Here is a 13,910-nt window from a genome sequence, read left to right as displayed (position 1 = left end):
AATAGCCAAAATAATCAAAATTACTCCTACCACAGCACTGGTCTACTTCCTTACCAACCGGGGGACCGCTAGAAACCGGGGGACTTTTATACATTCAAGTTTGGTGATCTATTAATATAAATTTTCTTCTTTTAATATAAATTTTATATTAATATAAATTTTACATCTATTAATATAAATTTTCTTACAGCTTCGGTACTATAAATATTTGCCGAAAGTTCTGAATATTAACAATTTGTTTACAACTTGTAAAAAATTACATAATAAAATTAATTTTTAATCCATTAAAAATAGTTAATGCAACCAAATACTCTTGTGATATAAATTACTCTGATTCTTGTGATAAATATTTTAGAATTTTTGACGATTTTTTTTTATTAAAAATTATATTTTATTAAATTTAAGACAACGGTACGTATTCTATTTAATTTTCTAAAAAAAAAAAAATTAATATATGATTCAGTTTTGGCATAAAATAAATACATTTTCGAGTAAAAATAGTTTTATAGGTAGTTAAAGATAGGTTAAATTTTCCTGGCTATTTTGCATGATTATGTACTAGAAAAGTTCTTGAATATGGGCCAAGAATTTGCTGTACAAAATTTTGGATCTAATTTTTTTTTTTAATACATCTAAAATATGGTTTAGATGCAAAATAACACAAAACCTTTAAAAAAATCCGAGTGCTTAAGGTAATATTTTGGACAAGATTTTCATCCGACCAACCGTTGACCGTTCAACCTACTTAAAAAGTTTATTTGACATTGAAATTAAAAAAAAAGTTTTTTGTTATGGCTAAAACGCAGAACGACTCTTGCTACCTGCAGAACTCATACTTTGTGGTCTTTTTATTGTAAGAGCTTCAGCCTAAGCGGGGATTTATCTTGAAATTATATCCACAACATCTGCATAAGCAAGATGATATGTCTGTCAGTCTGTTGTAAATTGTTTCTCCGGGGTAAAGGGTTTGTGCGGATGTATCTGGCGACATTTTTTTTATTGATTTCTAAGAGCGTGTTCCCTAAGTATTATGTTTTGGAAAAAAGTATCAGAGGCAGTTTTGACTTAAAACTACTTATAGGAATATACCCTTAGTTAGTTACATAAAATGTACAATGAGCCTGTATACGAAATTGGATTCTTTACTAATTTTCGATCAATTATTATTATAATTTTAAATGATTGCATTATTTTCTTTTTGAAAATATTTACGTAAGATTCAGAAAATATTTTGTAAAATTTTACTTTTGAAATCAATACAATTTTTCAAGTAATATAAACCAATATTGAGTTATAAAAGTGTCGTCTTCGTGAACAATTACATGCATATGATATTAAATACCAACAATTCAAAACTAATAATAGGAACCATCAACATATAATAACACGGACGGAGCCTACGATGGTTGATATATAAATTGTCCAATCATAAATTTATTTCGCCTTTATTCAAAGAAATATTGGCTGTATTCATAAAGCATTAATAAAACAATTTTAAATTATCGCAGTTTGAATTAATAAGATTTTGGCTTTTCCATAAAAACATTATAAAGTTTTGGTAAGATTGGTATTCCTATAGAAAACCACCCACTAAACACGACGGTGTCCGTATCATCCTAAATATCCATACTGTGTTTAATAACGGTTTACATATTGTAGAACAAAAAATTACAAAATTATTTACCAATATCCCATAAAATGAGAAAAACTCGTTGAAAGTATTCGGAAAAATTTTGACGTAACTTTTCAAGTTTGCATGCCTACCTTATATGAAAATTTTCATTTTAAACAACTAGTCATATACTGGGAAAACAGTTAACAATTTTGTAATTCTAGAAGCTTCATAGTTGTAGGTAAGTCGTCACTTTAAACATCTTCAATTCGAAAAATGTTTTTCATTTATGGTCTTGGTGTTTAGATATATTTAGCTATTAGTTAAAAGGGGCTTTTTTGAGGAACTTCGTCATTTCGGAGAAATTTTTTAGGGTTACCACCGTGATTAGCGTGCGGACAGCCAATATTTTTTTAATTCTAGTTGCAAATACCGGTTTGTAAGATATTTATGTCAAAAAACCGTTTATCGTTAAAGTAAAAGTTTTAAAAACAGTGTGCCAAGCGTGATTAATTTGAACCTATGAAAATTTCAATATATCTGAAGAGAGTTAGTTCATGTCCATTTTACATGTTGATGGTAGTAACATTCAATTCGATCTGTTTTTATCCATAAGTGTCGTATGATTTTCAAATAGGATTGGTTATTAGTGCAGACGCTGTAGATCATTTGTTTTCAATTGAAAGTAATGCGATTTTTGTATCATAATTGTATTTACTAGTGAGAAATTGAACAAGAGTCACAAATCTTAATAAGTTATAAGAATTAAAACGTTTTAACAACTTTCATTTCAAGGCTTATCTCTTTAACTCTCTTTTCCTCTTTCCGTAATTTTCATAAAATTGATCTTTAACAAACTTTTATTAGCTTGGTATGTATCTATGTAACGGAATCTGTTAACGTTTTTTTCACCCACTTCAAAGCGTGGGATTGAATTGAAACTTATGAAGAACCGATGACAATAAAATAATTTTGTTCGATTATTCTGTACAGGATCTTCAGTATTAACGAGTTTTTCCATATCTAAAAACAAAGCAACTAAAAAGTAATAAATATTAGTAAAAAAACTACAAAACCACGCTATTGTATCTAGAAGAACTAAAAAATAGAATAATTTATTAAAGTTAATAATTGTAAAAAAAAAAAATAGTGCTTAAGAAAAAAATCATTTTGCTTTTTAAAATATTTTATAACGACTTTATTTTATCAATATTTGTCAATACAATATTTACAATAATTTACATTACAATAACAATTGAAATATAACACCCCACGCTTTTCCACGATAAAATGTGGTCTTTCTTAATCACTTTTTTTTAAAACTCATAGAAATTATTTTCTACTTTTTAGTTCTTGAAGAGCAGGCATCTTCAACTAAGTAGTGGTCTTGTGAAATATTCGAAAAAAATTCTAGAAAATACTTTCGAAAATTTGCCTAAACCTAATGAATAGCGACCGAAATGCCACCATAAATGTGTTAGTGATTTAAAATCTCCTAATTTATAAAAAATAATGCAAGCACTGACATTCAATACCTTCTATACAGGGTATTTCAACAATTAACTCAGTCAATTAGATGTTTTGTCTTGTTTACCATAATTTTTGTAGTTCTATAAATTCTTTTTAAACATAATGGCTTATAGCGTCTGCACTAAAAAATAATAATATTTAACAAATTAAAATTTTTCTTAGTTAAAAATGTTCACAATATTCAGGTATCAAGAAGAACGTCTAAAACATTTTTAGTGCCAAACACAAAATATTTTTCACTACCTGCTAAAATAATTCCTAAAATCATTGCATCTTACTTTAACAAATAGATTTTATGAATCATCTTATTTTTTTCACCAAAACTTTTGTTAAGAGGGTATAATATTATTGGGTGTATTGATAAATCAGATCATATCAACGGGGGTTGTAATGTCTCGATGTACCAAAACTATTGTCAGTTAAAGTGTTTACCATGTTGATTTTAAATGTTACGAGTGCAATTTTATAAAAATGCCACGATTATTCGTTTTAAAAAAAAGGCTGTGAATTATTTAATTGATTAATTAGTGTTATATAGTTTATAAGATAAATATGGATCAAAGATATTTACCAAGTGGATCGATAAACGATATGACTAATGATAGTGCAATAATATTTAAAGTTTCATCAAATAATATTAAAAACAATTCATTTAATTTAACAGAAATGGCATTAAGTTTGGCGATGAATTTAAGTGGTGTGGAAAGACAATATTTTTATGATGCTGGTGCAAAAGATATGTATGATGCTGGTGAAAAATTAATGAAAACTTTAACATTGACAAAATCACAAGAGAGTAATAATAATAATCCAACTGCAATGGTTAATTTACATTGTAAAGATAACACGACGACAAATTCTTCAACAAGCATGGCTGTTCCAATCATAAATACGAATATGAATAAGAATAATGTTGCATTAAGTTCTCCACATAGTGTATCACCATCGTCAACATCTAGTGGATTTATTTCGGAGGAATCCGAAGTTATTGGACCAACAACACAAGCACCTATTTTTAATATACGAGTTCCACCGCCAAATTCATTTGTCAGACATCCAATAACTGTTCAACAATCTATAGTAAGTATTGCCCTCTGTTACTGATTATAAAAAACTTTGATTTAAAGACGTCCTGGAGAAAATAAAGTTTTAAGATTGTTTAATTTGTTGTAATAAGCTACACGCAATAATATTGTTGTTGATTTTTTGTTCACATTTGGAAAACTTCCCGCGCATTGCGATATTGTCAAGTCTCATTCAGGTCCATTATACGAATATAAAATAATTCAGAGACGTCAAATATGGTTTAAAATTTTCCATTAAGAGTGTCCAAACTTTAAACTTTATTAAAATTTATTTATATAAATAGATGTAACAATTATTGCCAAATTCGTCATGCAATGTTACACGTAATGTTGCACAGATAACCGTTCTCTACATGATTGCCTTTAATCCATATAAGCTGCATTCGTTTTGGGTGCTCAGTAAGCTTATAGTGATTATTTTGACGCCTAGAGTGTTTAGAAAGCGTGTTTACGAGTATTCATGAATAACATTAGCCAAAACGAAAACCAAAAAAGTGCGCTGACTAAAACTGGTCAAGTAAATAATCTAACAACACACAAACTGTCATAAAATATTATTGAAAAAAATGCGATATCTCATTACTTTTAAACAAATTGTTTAATTTAAGTTTAAAGTTCGGACACTCTAAACGGAAAACTCATAAAGCGAGCTTTTGAAGTCGCAAAAATAAATAAATGCTAACCAAAACTTGACATTGCACACAATTTAATGACAAAAGTGCCACAAATTTTTCTATTGGATTAAAAAAATTGTCTGGACGACAACAGTGTATAAAAATATTAGTTTTAAGTCGATTCGATTAAAAAAATCAAGTTGATTATGACCCCCTGTGACCCCCTCCCCCTCTTGAATCCGCGCCTGAGTGTGAGATAATTGTAAATATTTTGAATGAATTTTCCCCAAAATTATGTTCATATTCTGCGATAATTATTAATTTTAATTCCATCGACAAAATTACTAATTTATTAAATAATATCAAATATAAATAGTTAATTATTATTATTTTGAATATAATTATTTGTAGGATTTTAATTTTATTAAATAATGCATACAATTTTTTGGACTAAATTAGTCGAACGTATATTACGATATACGTATGATGGTAACGTATGTTAATATTAATAAAAGAATTAAATTGGATTATAATATAATTAAACCAGTACAGAACCTCGATAACGTAAAAACCTCTATAAATTAACAAATTTTCTTATATTAGCCTTTTTCCTCTGAATATTAAAAAAAGATCCTCTGCCATCTAGCGGATTTTTTCTTAATCTTCAGAGGAAAAAGGCCTGGAATTATTAATTATTTTATGTCCGGATTTAATGATAATATGATAATGTTTATAATTTGTCTTATGAAGTTACATGATGTATTAACCGGATTTTTATACTTTTTGGATCAAAACTACCCCATCCACTGAGTATGACTGGTCGAATAGTTTTTGAGATACGGACTAAAATCCATCCAAATATTGCGATATCTCAGAAACTCTGCATCCAATCATTAAATTAACCTGATTTTTATACTTTTTGAATCAAAATTACCCCATCCACCTAGTTTCAACAAATTCCAAAACAAAATTTTTTTACGTTTTTCTCGATTTTTTCAAAGGGGTACCCTTTGCAAAAAAATTGGAAATAATCGAGAAATTTTTTTATCTCCGATTTCGATAAAACTTAGTATATAGGATAATTTTGACCCAAAAAGTACAAAAGACAACAGACGAGTACCACAGAAAAAATTACAATAGTTTCGATGCCTGAAGCTTCGAAGGTTATCTTTTCTTTCCGACATTCATTATGCCCGAAATGCTTATTGCAATGTACATCACCACTTCCTTAAATAAATACCATTTATTCATACACCCTTCATATAAATGCATGGAATTCATTCGTTTTACAGTACTAGTTAAGGGTTAAAAGAGTTAACTTGATTTAAAACTAATGTAAAAAATAATATTTTTTCAATTTATATTTGAAATGTCATTATAATGTTTATATTTAGCATTAAAATGTTGAAATAATAGTTTTTAAATATTTGCAAATTGATTTCAAAAAATCGATAATAATTTTTGACTGATTTTCATGATATTACAACTCACATAGAATGAATAATCATTATCAAAATAATAAATGATCGATTTTAAAAAGTATTATTTGTATAAAATATTAACAACAAAAATTTATCTTAAAAATTCATTATAACTTATTATTTGAAAAAAATCGTTTATATATATTCTTTTAAACTATTATAATTTTTATTAATTATTAGTAATAAATTTTTACCAATTTACCAATAAAAACACAATAATCGATTTTAAAATATAATCATGAATAAAATAATCATATCACAAACACGATATAACAATATTAATAAACAAAGTTCACCAATCAGAATTAACAATTATAATAATAATTATTATACGAGACAAATTTCAAAATCAAGACGTGAAAGGCATACGGAAGTCGTAAGTGAAATAATCAAATACATTTATTTTAAAACTTACCCAATAATCAATCAATCATTTTGTTTTTTGCTTCATATTTATCATACAATTTCTGGAACAAATAACAAATATATATTAGTAATGAACAATGTCAAATTTAGAGACAAATTCAGTGGTAGGTGATAATGAAAATAAAAAATTAAAAAAAAATAGTAAGTTGAAAGGTGCATTAGGGAATCCTCCTACAATAATTTATCTTAAATACATGCATTAAATGGTTTTATCATGAAAAACAGACCAACCGATTTGGTTTTCGTTACTCAACTATTTGTATCCATAGAAATTTGTAGTCTAAACTTTCCAATAAAAAGTCAATTTATTCATTAAAACTTTAGTAATTATTTAACAAGAGAATTTACAAAATTTAAAAAAAACCCGAACAATTTATCTGGTACAGGATCCTAAACTTTCACTTGAAACACAGCTAAAAACACTACCCATTAAATTAAGTTTTAAACGAAACAAAAAAAATCAAAATCTGTTCATCCGTTTCGGCGCTACGATGCGACAGACAGACAGACAGACAGACAGACAGACATGGCGGTCAATAGTTCGGGGGTTAAAAAGTATTAATACCTATAAAAATTTAGGTGGAAAACGCAATATCCAGTAAATGTTTATCTCGATTTTATTTGCAATCTTTTATTCTTTAGATGAAATTTTGAGTGATTTTGAAATTTTGGGAAACTTTAGCTTTTTTAAAATAATGTGTTTTCCAAGTCTATACCGTTCGATTAATTCATAAAAAATTGGTCATCAGGTCACGATAACTAACGTCATTGACATTATAATAATTATTTTCATATATTCTAGGATATTTCATGTAAAAACATCCCTAAACCTTCTGTCGCGTGATAAATAAGCTCCTGGGTCGATGTGAAGCATTTTCTCTGATAAGACATAAATATGGCAAAGCGGCTATTTTTAAAAATTGGAAAAAGTTTCCACTCCTTGCCAAATAAGTTCCCTAACGACCGCACAAATGTTATGAAATAGTAGCAGACATATTCCCCTTCCGTTCCCCACGAATATCAATCAAACCGTGTTTGGTGACATTGAGGTAGAAAAATTTAGTATAGACATATGCAAAACTGAACAAAAAAAAAAAAAAACTCATTTATCTTATTATGTAGCCTAAAGAATTGGAATATATTCACGAAAACAAATCATTTTATCATAAAATTTGTCCATTTTAGAGACTTGCACCCCCGAAAACTTTGATCAGAAAATCATAAACTGTCTTGTTAATAATTTTCTTTGTTCCCCCAAATATTGATCAAGTTCTCCAATATTCAATATCAATAACATAATTTGTTCCTAAAAATTGTCAATTTTTTGAGAACACTCGTATTTATTCAAAATACGAATTTTGTTCTCAAAAATTTTTAGAATTTTTAAGAACAAATTACAATTTATATATCTTTCTTAATATTATTTTTTATTTATGTATTTATTGAATATTTCTACAGGAATATTCACCGCCAGAATATGGAGGAAATACAAATACAAACATAATGACAAATTACAATATAGCGACATCTATCGCACAAAAACAACAACAAAGTCGCTTCCCACCAATTGGTACAAAACGATCTGGTTCACCAATACGTACAACAGTAACATCATCACAACAATCGAATAACAACAATACAACATCACCAAGTTCAACAATCACTACACAACAATGTACATCACATTCAAATAATGACAAACAACAAACAAATGAACTGTTTGGTGCAAATACAATATGGTCGTATTCAACAATCAAATCGATGGCAGCAACACAACCAAAAAATCAAATAATTTATGGTAAACGTGATATATTAGATTTAGCTGGTAATATAAAAGATGTTAAATGGCAATTTTGTCCAGCACAATTACCGATTGGTAATACTCGAATGTTTTTTGAGAATCGTTCACAGTATCATCGTTTAGCAACATTCGAACAAAATGATGATAATTTCGAAGAATGTTTAGTATGTAAATTTTTTCTTCCAACGTATTGATAACAACGGAGAAATGTTTGTTTTTGCAAATTTTTAATTCGCATACATTTGTTTTTCTTGCTAATTTTAAGGGAAACCAAAAAAGTTTAAATTATTTTAAGTTGTTTTTACTTTGCAAATCGGCAAGGGAAATTGTTTTCTTTAACTGTGACAAATATTAAATATTTATTAATATTATTTTTTTTGTTTATTAAAACGGATACGCTTATTAATGTTTTTTTTTTGTATTTTAATTTTATTGTACTTGAAATAAAGCAAAAAATTTATCGATTTTATTGCTTTTTATATGGCACAAAGTGGCACTAAAATTATTAGGTTATTTTCAATACCACCACGAAATATTGGGCAAAACTAATGGCCTGAGGTGAAAAGCATATTTTAGCTTATAGAGAATAGCTTAGCTTCGAGTTTCTTCGATTCCGAAATGTCTAATGAACAAATTAAATCACGTATTTTATTTTTAGTACAATTATGTATAGTAATAGCATTGCATATGTACTATCCGTTGCTTGCAGAAGCGCACTTAGCACCAAGTTCCCACGTCATCAAGTATATCCTAGTCGGTTCCCTTGTGGAAATATTTCAGACAAATGACTTAAAAAGTTCTACTAATTCTGAAAAACTCTTGTTGTTGTTGTATTATTAAGACTTTATAAGTCTTTTAACTGAATTATTTCCACAAGGGTTGCCAAATTCCTTGTTTCTTTATTATTGCAATGTAGGGTTTATATTGATATTATAATGTGGAGACAAGAAATCAAGGCAACAGACAAGGACAAACATGCATGGTGGCTTAGTAACTATTTTGGTCTATTCATAAATTTTATACAGATCATAGGACATTTCTGCCGAATTAACTCGAAGTTAAATTGGTTTCAATGATTGATTCTTTACTCATCTTTAACTGTAGTTAATCTCAGCTATAAGTTTTTGATTCCAGAAAAGGATCCTTCACAAAGCTAACGTAAACAACTATCGTGATAATTTTATTGGTTTTTTTTTTTTTTTTAATTTATGGACTTGATAAATAGTTTTTTTGATTCTAAAAAAACTTGGTCCAACGAAAAATAATAACAGTTTTCGATTCATTCGACTTTCAGATATCAGTGTGACAAAACAGGCTATCGTAAACATGTTTCTCTACAAAAATTTTACATTCATATTTTGCTTAGATCGTTTCACATTTTAAGGAATGGATTAAACCAATGTACCCGTTTTTAAAAATATGAATCTTTATGGGCAATATATATCATATGCTTGTAAACTTTTTGCAGGAAAAATTATTTCAATAGCCCATTTTTTCGCAATTTATTATTTTGTTAAACTCGAAAATCTGTCATTTATTTTTTTTTTAGACAAAATTTTATTTAGAATCATGAAAACTAGTTTATAAAGTGTTATCACGCCAATTGGTAGAATTTTATTTGTTTTGTCCTGGCTCCTTTTTTCTATGGAGAACAAGACTGATACATTTTCTAAGTATTAAACCTTTTAATATACATGTCCCAATAAAGTAAATAGTTATTTATATAACTAAACAAAAAAGTATTTAAATTTTCCTTCTTAATAAGAATATTATGGCTCAATAGTCGAAACGGTCAACTATAAATCTCAAATTCAAACTTCTCGGAATTAAAATGAATATCAGCAAGCTATATTCACTGATAGCAAAAAAAATTAATTCTCTTCTATTGAAAAAATATAACCGATATGGCATTAATAAGATAATTTTTAGTAGAAACATATAATATTTAAAATTTTAATTGACGAATATATTTTATTGATTTTTTTCGCCATTTTTACCTACTTGAATCCATTTTTAAATCCATGCCTTGTGTTATAAAAAGTTATTTTAGAACGAGAGCCGATTATCCATTTCATTAAAGTATTTTATACCATTTCTTTGTACCTCAGGAAGAATATGTATAGGAATGATATTCCATATTGTAGCGACAAAATAAAAATTGATTGATTTTAAAGGTGAATAGATAGAATATAAATTACAACAAAGAATCATCGTTCACACAATAGGCAAAATACTCCTAAATGCTTTAACAATTATTTCTTTTCTACAAAATAAAATTTGCTTAGATTATTCTATATCAAATCAAAATGCAATATGCAGCAATTTTTTTAAATTATTTGTTAATCTTTCTTATTTTACTCGAAAAAAGCTTTTATATTGGCTATAAATTCTATTGCGAATAAAATATTTCTCGAATCTTAGATATAAGTCTGCAAAATCTTTGTTATTTCTAAAACGATATTTTTTTGTTTGAAATTTTTTAAATTAGTATTAAGTTCAATATAAATTATGTTTTTAATTGGAAAATTATGAAAATGTTATGATTTTTGGTGTTTTACTTTTTTCAAAGCCTTTATTAAGCAACAATTTGCAGTGAAATAGTTACTAAACACAATTAAAACAATAATATATATCATTTTCCATTATTTTTAAAAATTTATTTATTTCAAAAAAATTGTGATACCAATATTGCATTTATGGAATATAATTCAGATGATTCCATCATATATTCTAAAACCGTAGCTTTATTATTAATTTTATACAAAACTCAGATCACGTTTGTATTCATTTTTGATCACGTTTGAAACGAGGGAAATTATCTCCCAATAATCTGCAATATTCACAAAGATTATAAATACCATCTAGAACCTAATGCAAAACACCTCATCCCGATCGATCTTACTTCGGAAATAGAGATAAAAAGCTAAATTCGATAATCCTCGTCTTAAGATAAATTATTTTCTTGCTGAGGATTGAAACTTTTAAAACTATTTTAATGCTACCTGCAATTATGTGTATCACAGCTTTCCTTTAAGTAATAGTTATTTATTTCTAAAATAAAAAGTAAAATTTTTTTAAAACTATTTTTGATACACGCATTAGAGAGAGATATAACAAATTAAAAATAATATTTTGTAATATTTTTTAGTAGTACTAGTCTTAATCTAGTTTTTTTTTCGTAACTTATTGAACAAATTACAACTTTCTAAGAACTGCAAAATTTCGTACAAAAATTGATTGTGTTCATTTATCTCATAAATTTATTTAATTTAAGAATTATTGTTAAGAAAATATAAAAAAAATTGTGATATCGCAAAATTAGAAAGATAGTTTTTAACTTAATATTCAAGGTATTTCCAATGACACACGGCTAAAAGTAATTTTTCACGGAAGATCTAGTTTTCAATGGCATAAAGCACTAAAAATAATTTTAAGGCCATTGATTGTCTCAGCTACCTGCTATAAATTTTCAAAGTTGACGATATTTAAGCGTTTTGGAAGGATTTACTGATCTAATACATTTACATTTTAGATAACTATATTTTTTCTCTTTATAAGATATCGCGTGCTCTTTCATGTCATTAGAAATACCTTTATATCTTCTGTTAATACGTAAAACTTTTAAAAGTCTTTGAAAAACAAAAATAGTTATTAGTTTTGAAATCAAGACAGTCCTCATAAAAAATATTTCAATAGTTATAATTTGTAGTTTTAAAATAAGTATTATTTATCCTCTGTTCCTACATACACACTGACCTGCCTGCCAATTGGTATGATATGATGTCCTCAATACAATGTAAATTGATGACATCATATCGTACCAATTGGCGTGGTGGTATAGGAACAGAGGGTATAAATTTTTACACAAAAATTATGTACCTTCTTTGTGAAAATAACGGTTTAAATAATAAACAAAATTACTTTTTTTTTTATTAGCAATGTTTTATTTAATAATCCTTAGTTAATTTAAACTTTACAAATAATTATATCTACCACCGATAATTTCGGAAATTTCTATCTATTGTATAAATTTTTAAAGTAAACAAATATTTTTCAAAATTCGTGCATAAAACCAAATTTACGAACTCTGAATCAAGAATGTAGGGTGATTGATGTCATCTACATGACGAAATGAAAAAATAATACAAAAAATTTTAGATAGACCAACCCTTCGTACTTTGATCGACCTGGTGAAATGATTATTGATTATTGATTGCAATACTTTTCAAAATCAACTAAAAAATAATAACAGTCACTTAAATTTCAATCAATTTTCATTTGTTAATAATGTACCTACTTATTTCCGCATCAAGTCAAAATTTTTAACAGCACCGAGCTACGCTTTTCTTTACCAGACCAAACTGATAAAAATTGGAGGATAATCGACTCTTCGACATAGTAGACTTCGGTCTGACACTTAACAAAGCGGCGTGTCTGTCCTCCGAAATTTGAAATATTCAAAGCGTCGATGGACCATCACAACGCTTTAAGGGGCATCGGAGCTCAAGAACTCTTCTTTTGCCTCGCAGGTTTACATGCATTTAGGCGAGTCAGTTGGGTGGGCAAACGAAGAGGGAGTTTAGAGCGATCCGAAAATAGTCACATCATTCAATTTAGTATCCCACTTTAAGTTTGCTATGGCTATGTTGCAGAACGAAAGGAAAACATGGCCACGTTTATTAGCTCAGTAACAACTCGAGTCAGCTTAATAAAGGGACTCGAAGTTATTAAACCTGATATTATCTAGAATACTCGATCCTCTAAATGGAGATAAAAATCAAAATTCTGCAAAAATACACGGAACAAATCAGGGTGAATATTCTCAATCAGCTTCGACAAACCCATTGATTGGAGCTGTAAGGCTCAATTTACATTTTATAGGCATTTTTTCTTAAATGCATGAGAGCGCGGTTTGGCATTTCATAATGTAATTAACATTATCAACGATGACGTCATCATACTGTGCTGCAAGAGATTTTGAAATGCAAGTTAGATGTAAGTCAATAGCATTTTACAGTGATATTGTCTTAGAAATTATAAAAAATCTGTATTAAATATATAAAATTTAAATCGTCATCATTGTACTGTTGAGATATCGTATATTAAATAAAGGAATCATAATATTTAAAATCCATGTTAAAATATTTATTTGGGGGGTGAAATGCTTATACCACAATCTGATTGCCCTCTTGTGAATAAATCATCACTTACAACGTTAACCATCATTTTATTAAATTCAATAATAATATACATATATGTCTATACATATGTTTTATAACCTTACTTTGGTTCCACCCTCATACAACCACATATTATATATAGAGACAACATCAACCCTTATTTAAAACTATTAACTAAGTA

At 27.6% G+C, this 13,910-nt stretch overlaps 1 protein-coding gene across 1 annotated transcript; it reads left to right on the top strand.

Annotated features, from left to right (window-relative positions):
• Window positions 1-293: 293 nt before the first annotated feature.
• Window positions 294-8,780, top strand: LOC123290755 (putative uncharacterized protein DDB_G0285119). The gene is made up of 3 exons (XM_044871052.1): window positions 294-411; window positions 3,807-4,222; window positions 8,207-8,780. The coding sequence occupies exons 2-3, from the start codon at window positions 3,809-3,811 to the stop codon at window positions 8,741-8,743; spliced, it is 951 nt and encodes a 316-aa protein (XP_044726987.1). The 5' UTR covers window positions 294-411; window positions 3,807-3,808; the 3' UTR covers window positions 8,744-8,780.
• The last annotated feature ends 5,130 nt before the right edge of the window (window positions 8,781-13,910 follow it).

This window comes from Chrysoperla carnea, chromosome 1 (assembly GCF_905475395.1).
Source record: "Chrysoperla carnea chromosome 1, inChrCarn1.1, whole genome shotgun sequence".
In the NCBI taxonomy this organism is placed as follows: Eukaryota; Metazoa; Arthropoda; class Insecta; order Neuroptera; family Chrysopidae; genus Chrysoperla; species Chrysoperla carnea.
The sequence above is the reverse complement of the archived record's forward strand: the minus strand, read 5'-3'. Positions and strand labels throughout refer to the sequence as shown.

Excerpts from the sequence above, each read along its gene's own strand:
- LOC123290755 (XM_044871052.1), top strand. The coding sequence starts at position 3,809 with ATGGCATTAAGTTTGGCGATGAATTTAAGTGGTGTGGAAAGACAATAT. Across the intron at positions 4,223-8,206 it reads TAACTGTTCAACAATCTATA|GAATATTCACCGCCAGAATA; the intron begins GTAAGTATTGCC and ends ATATTTCTACAG.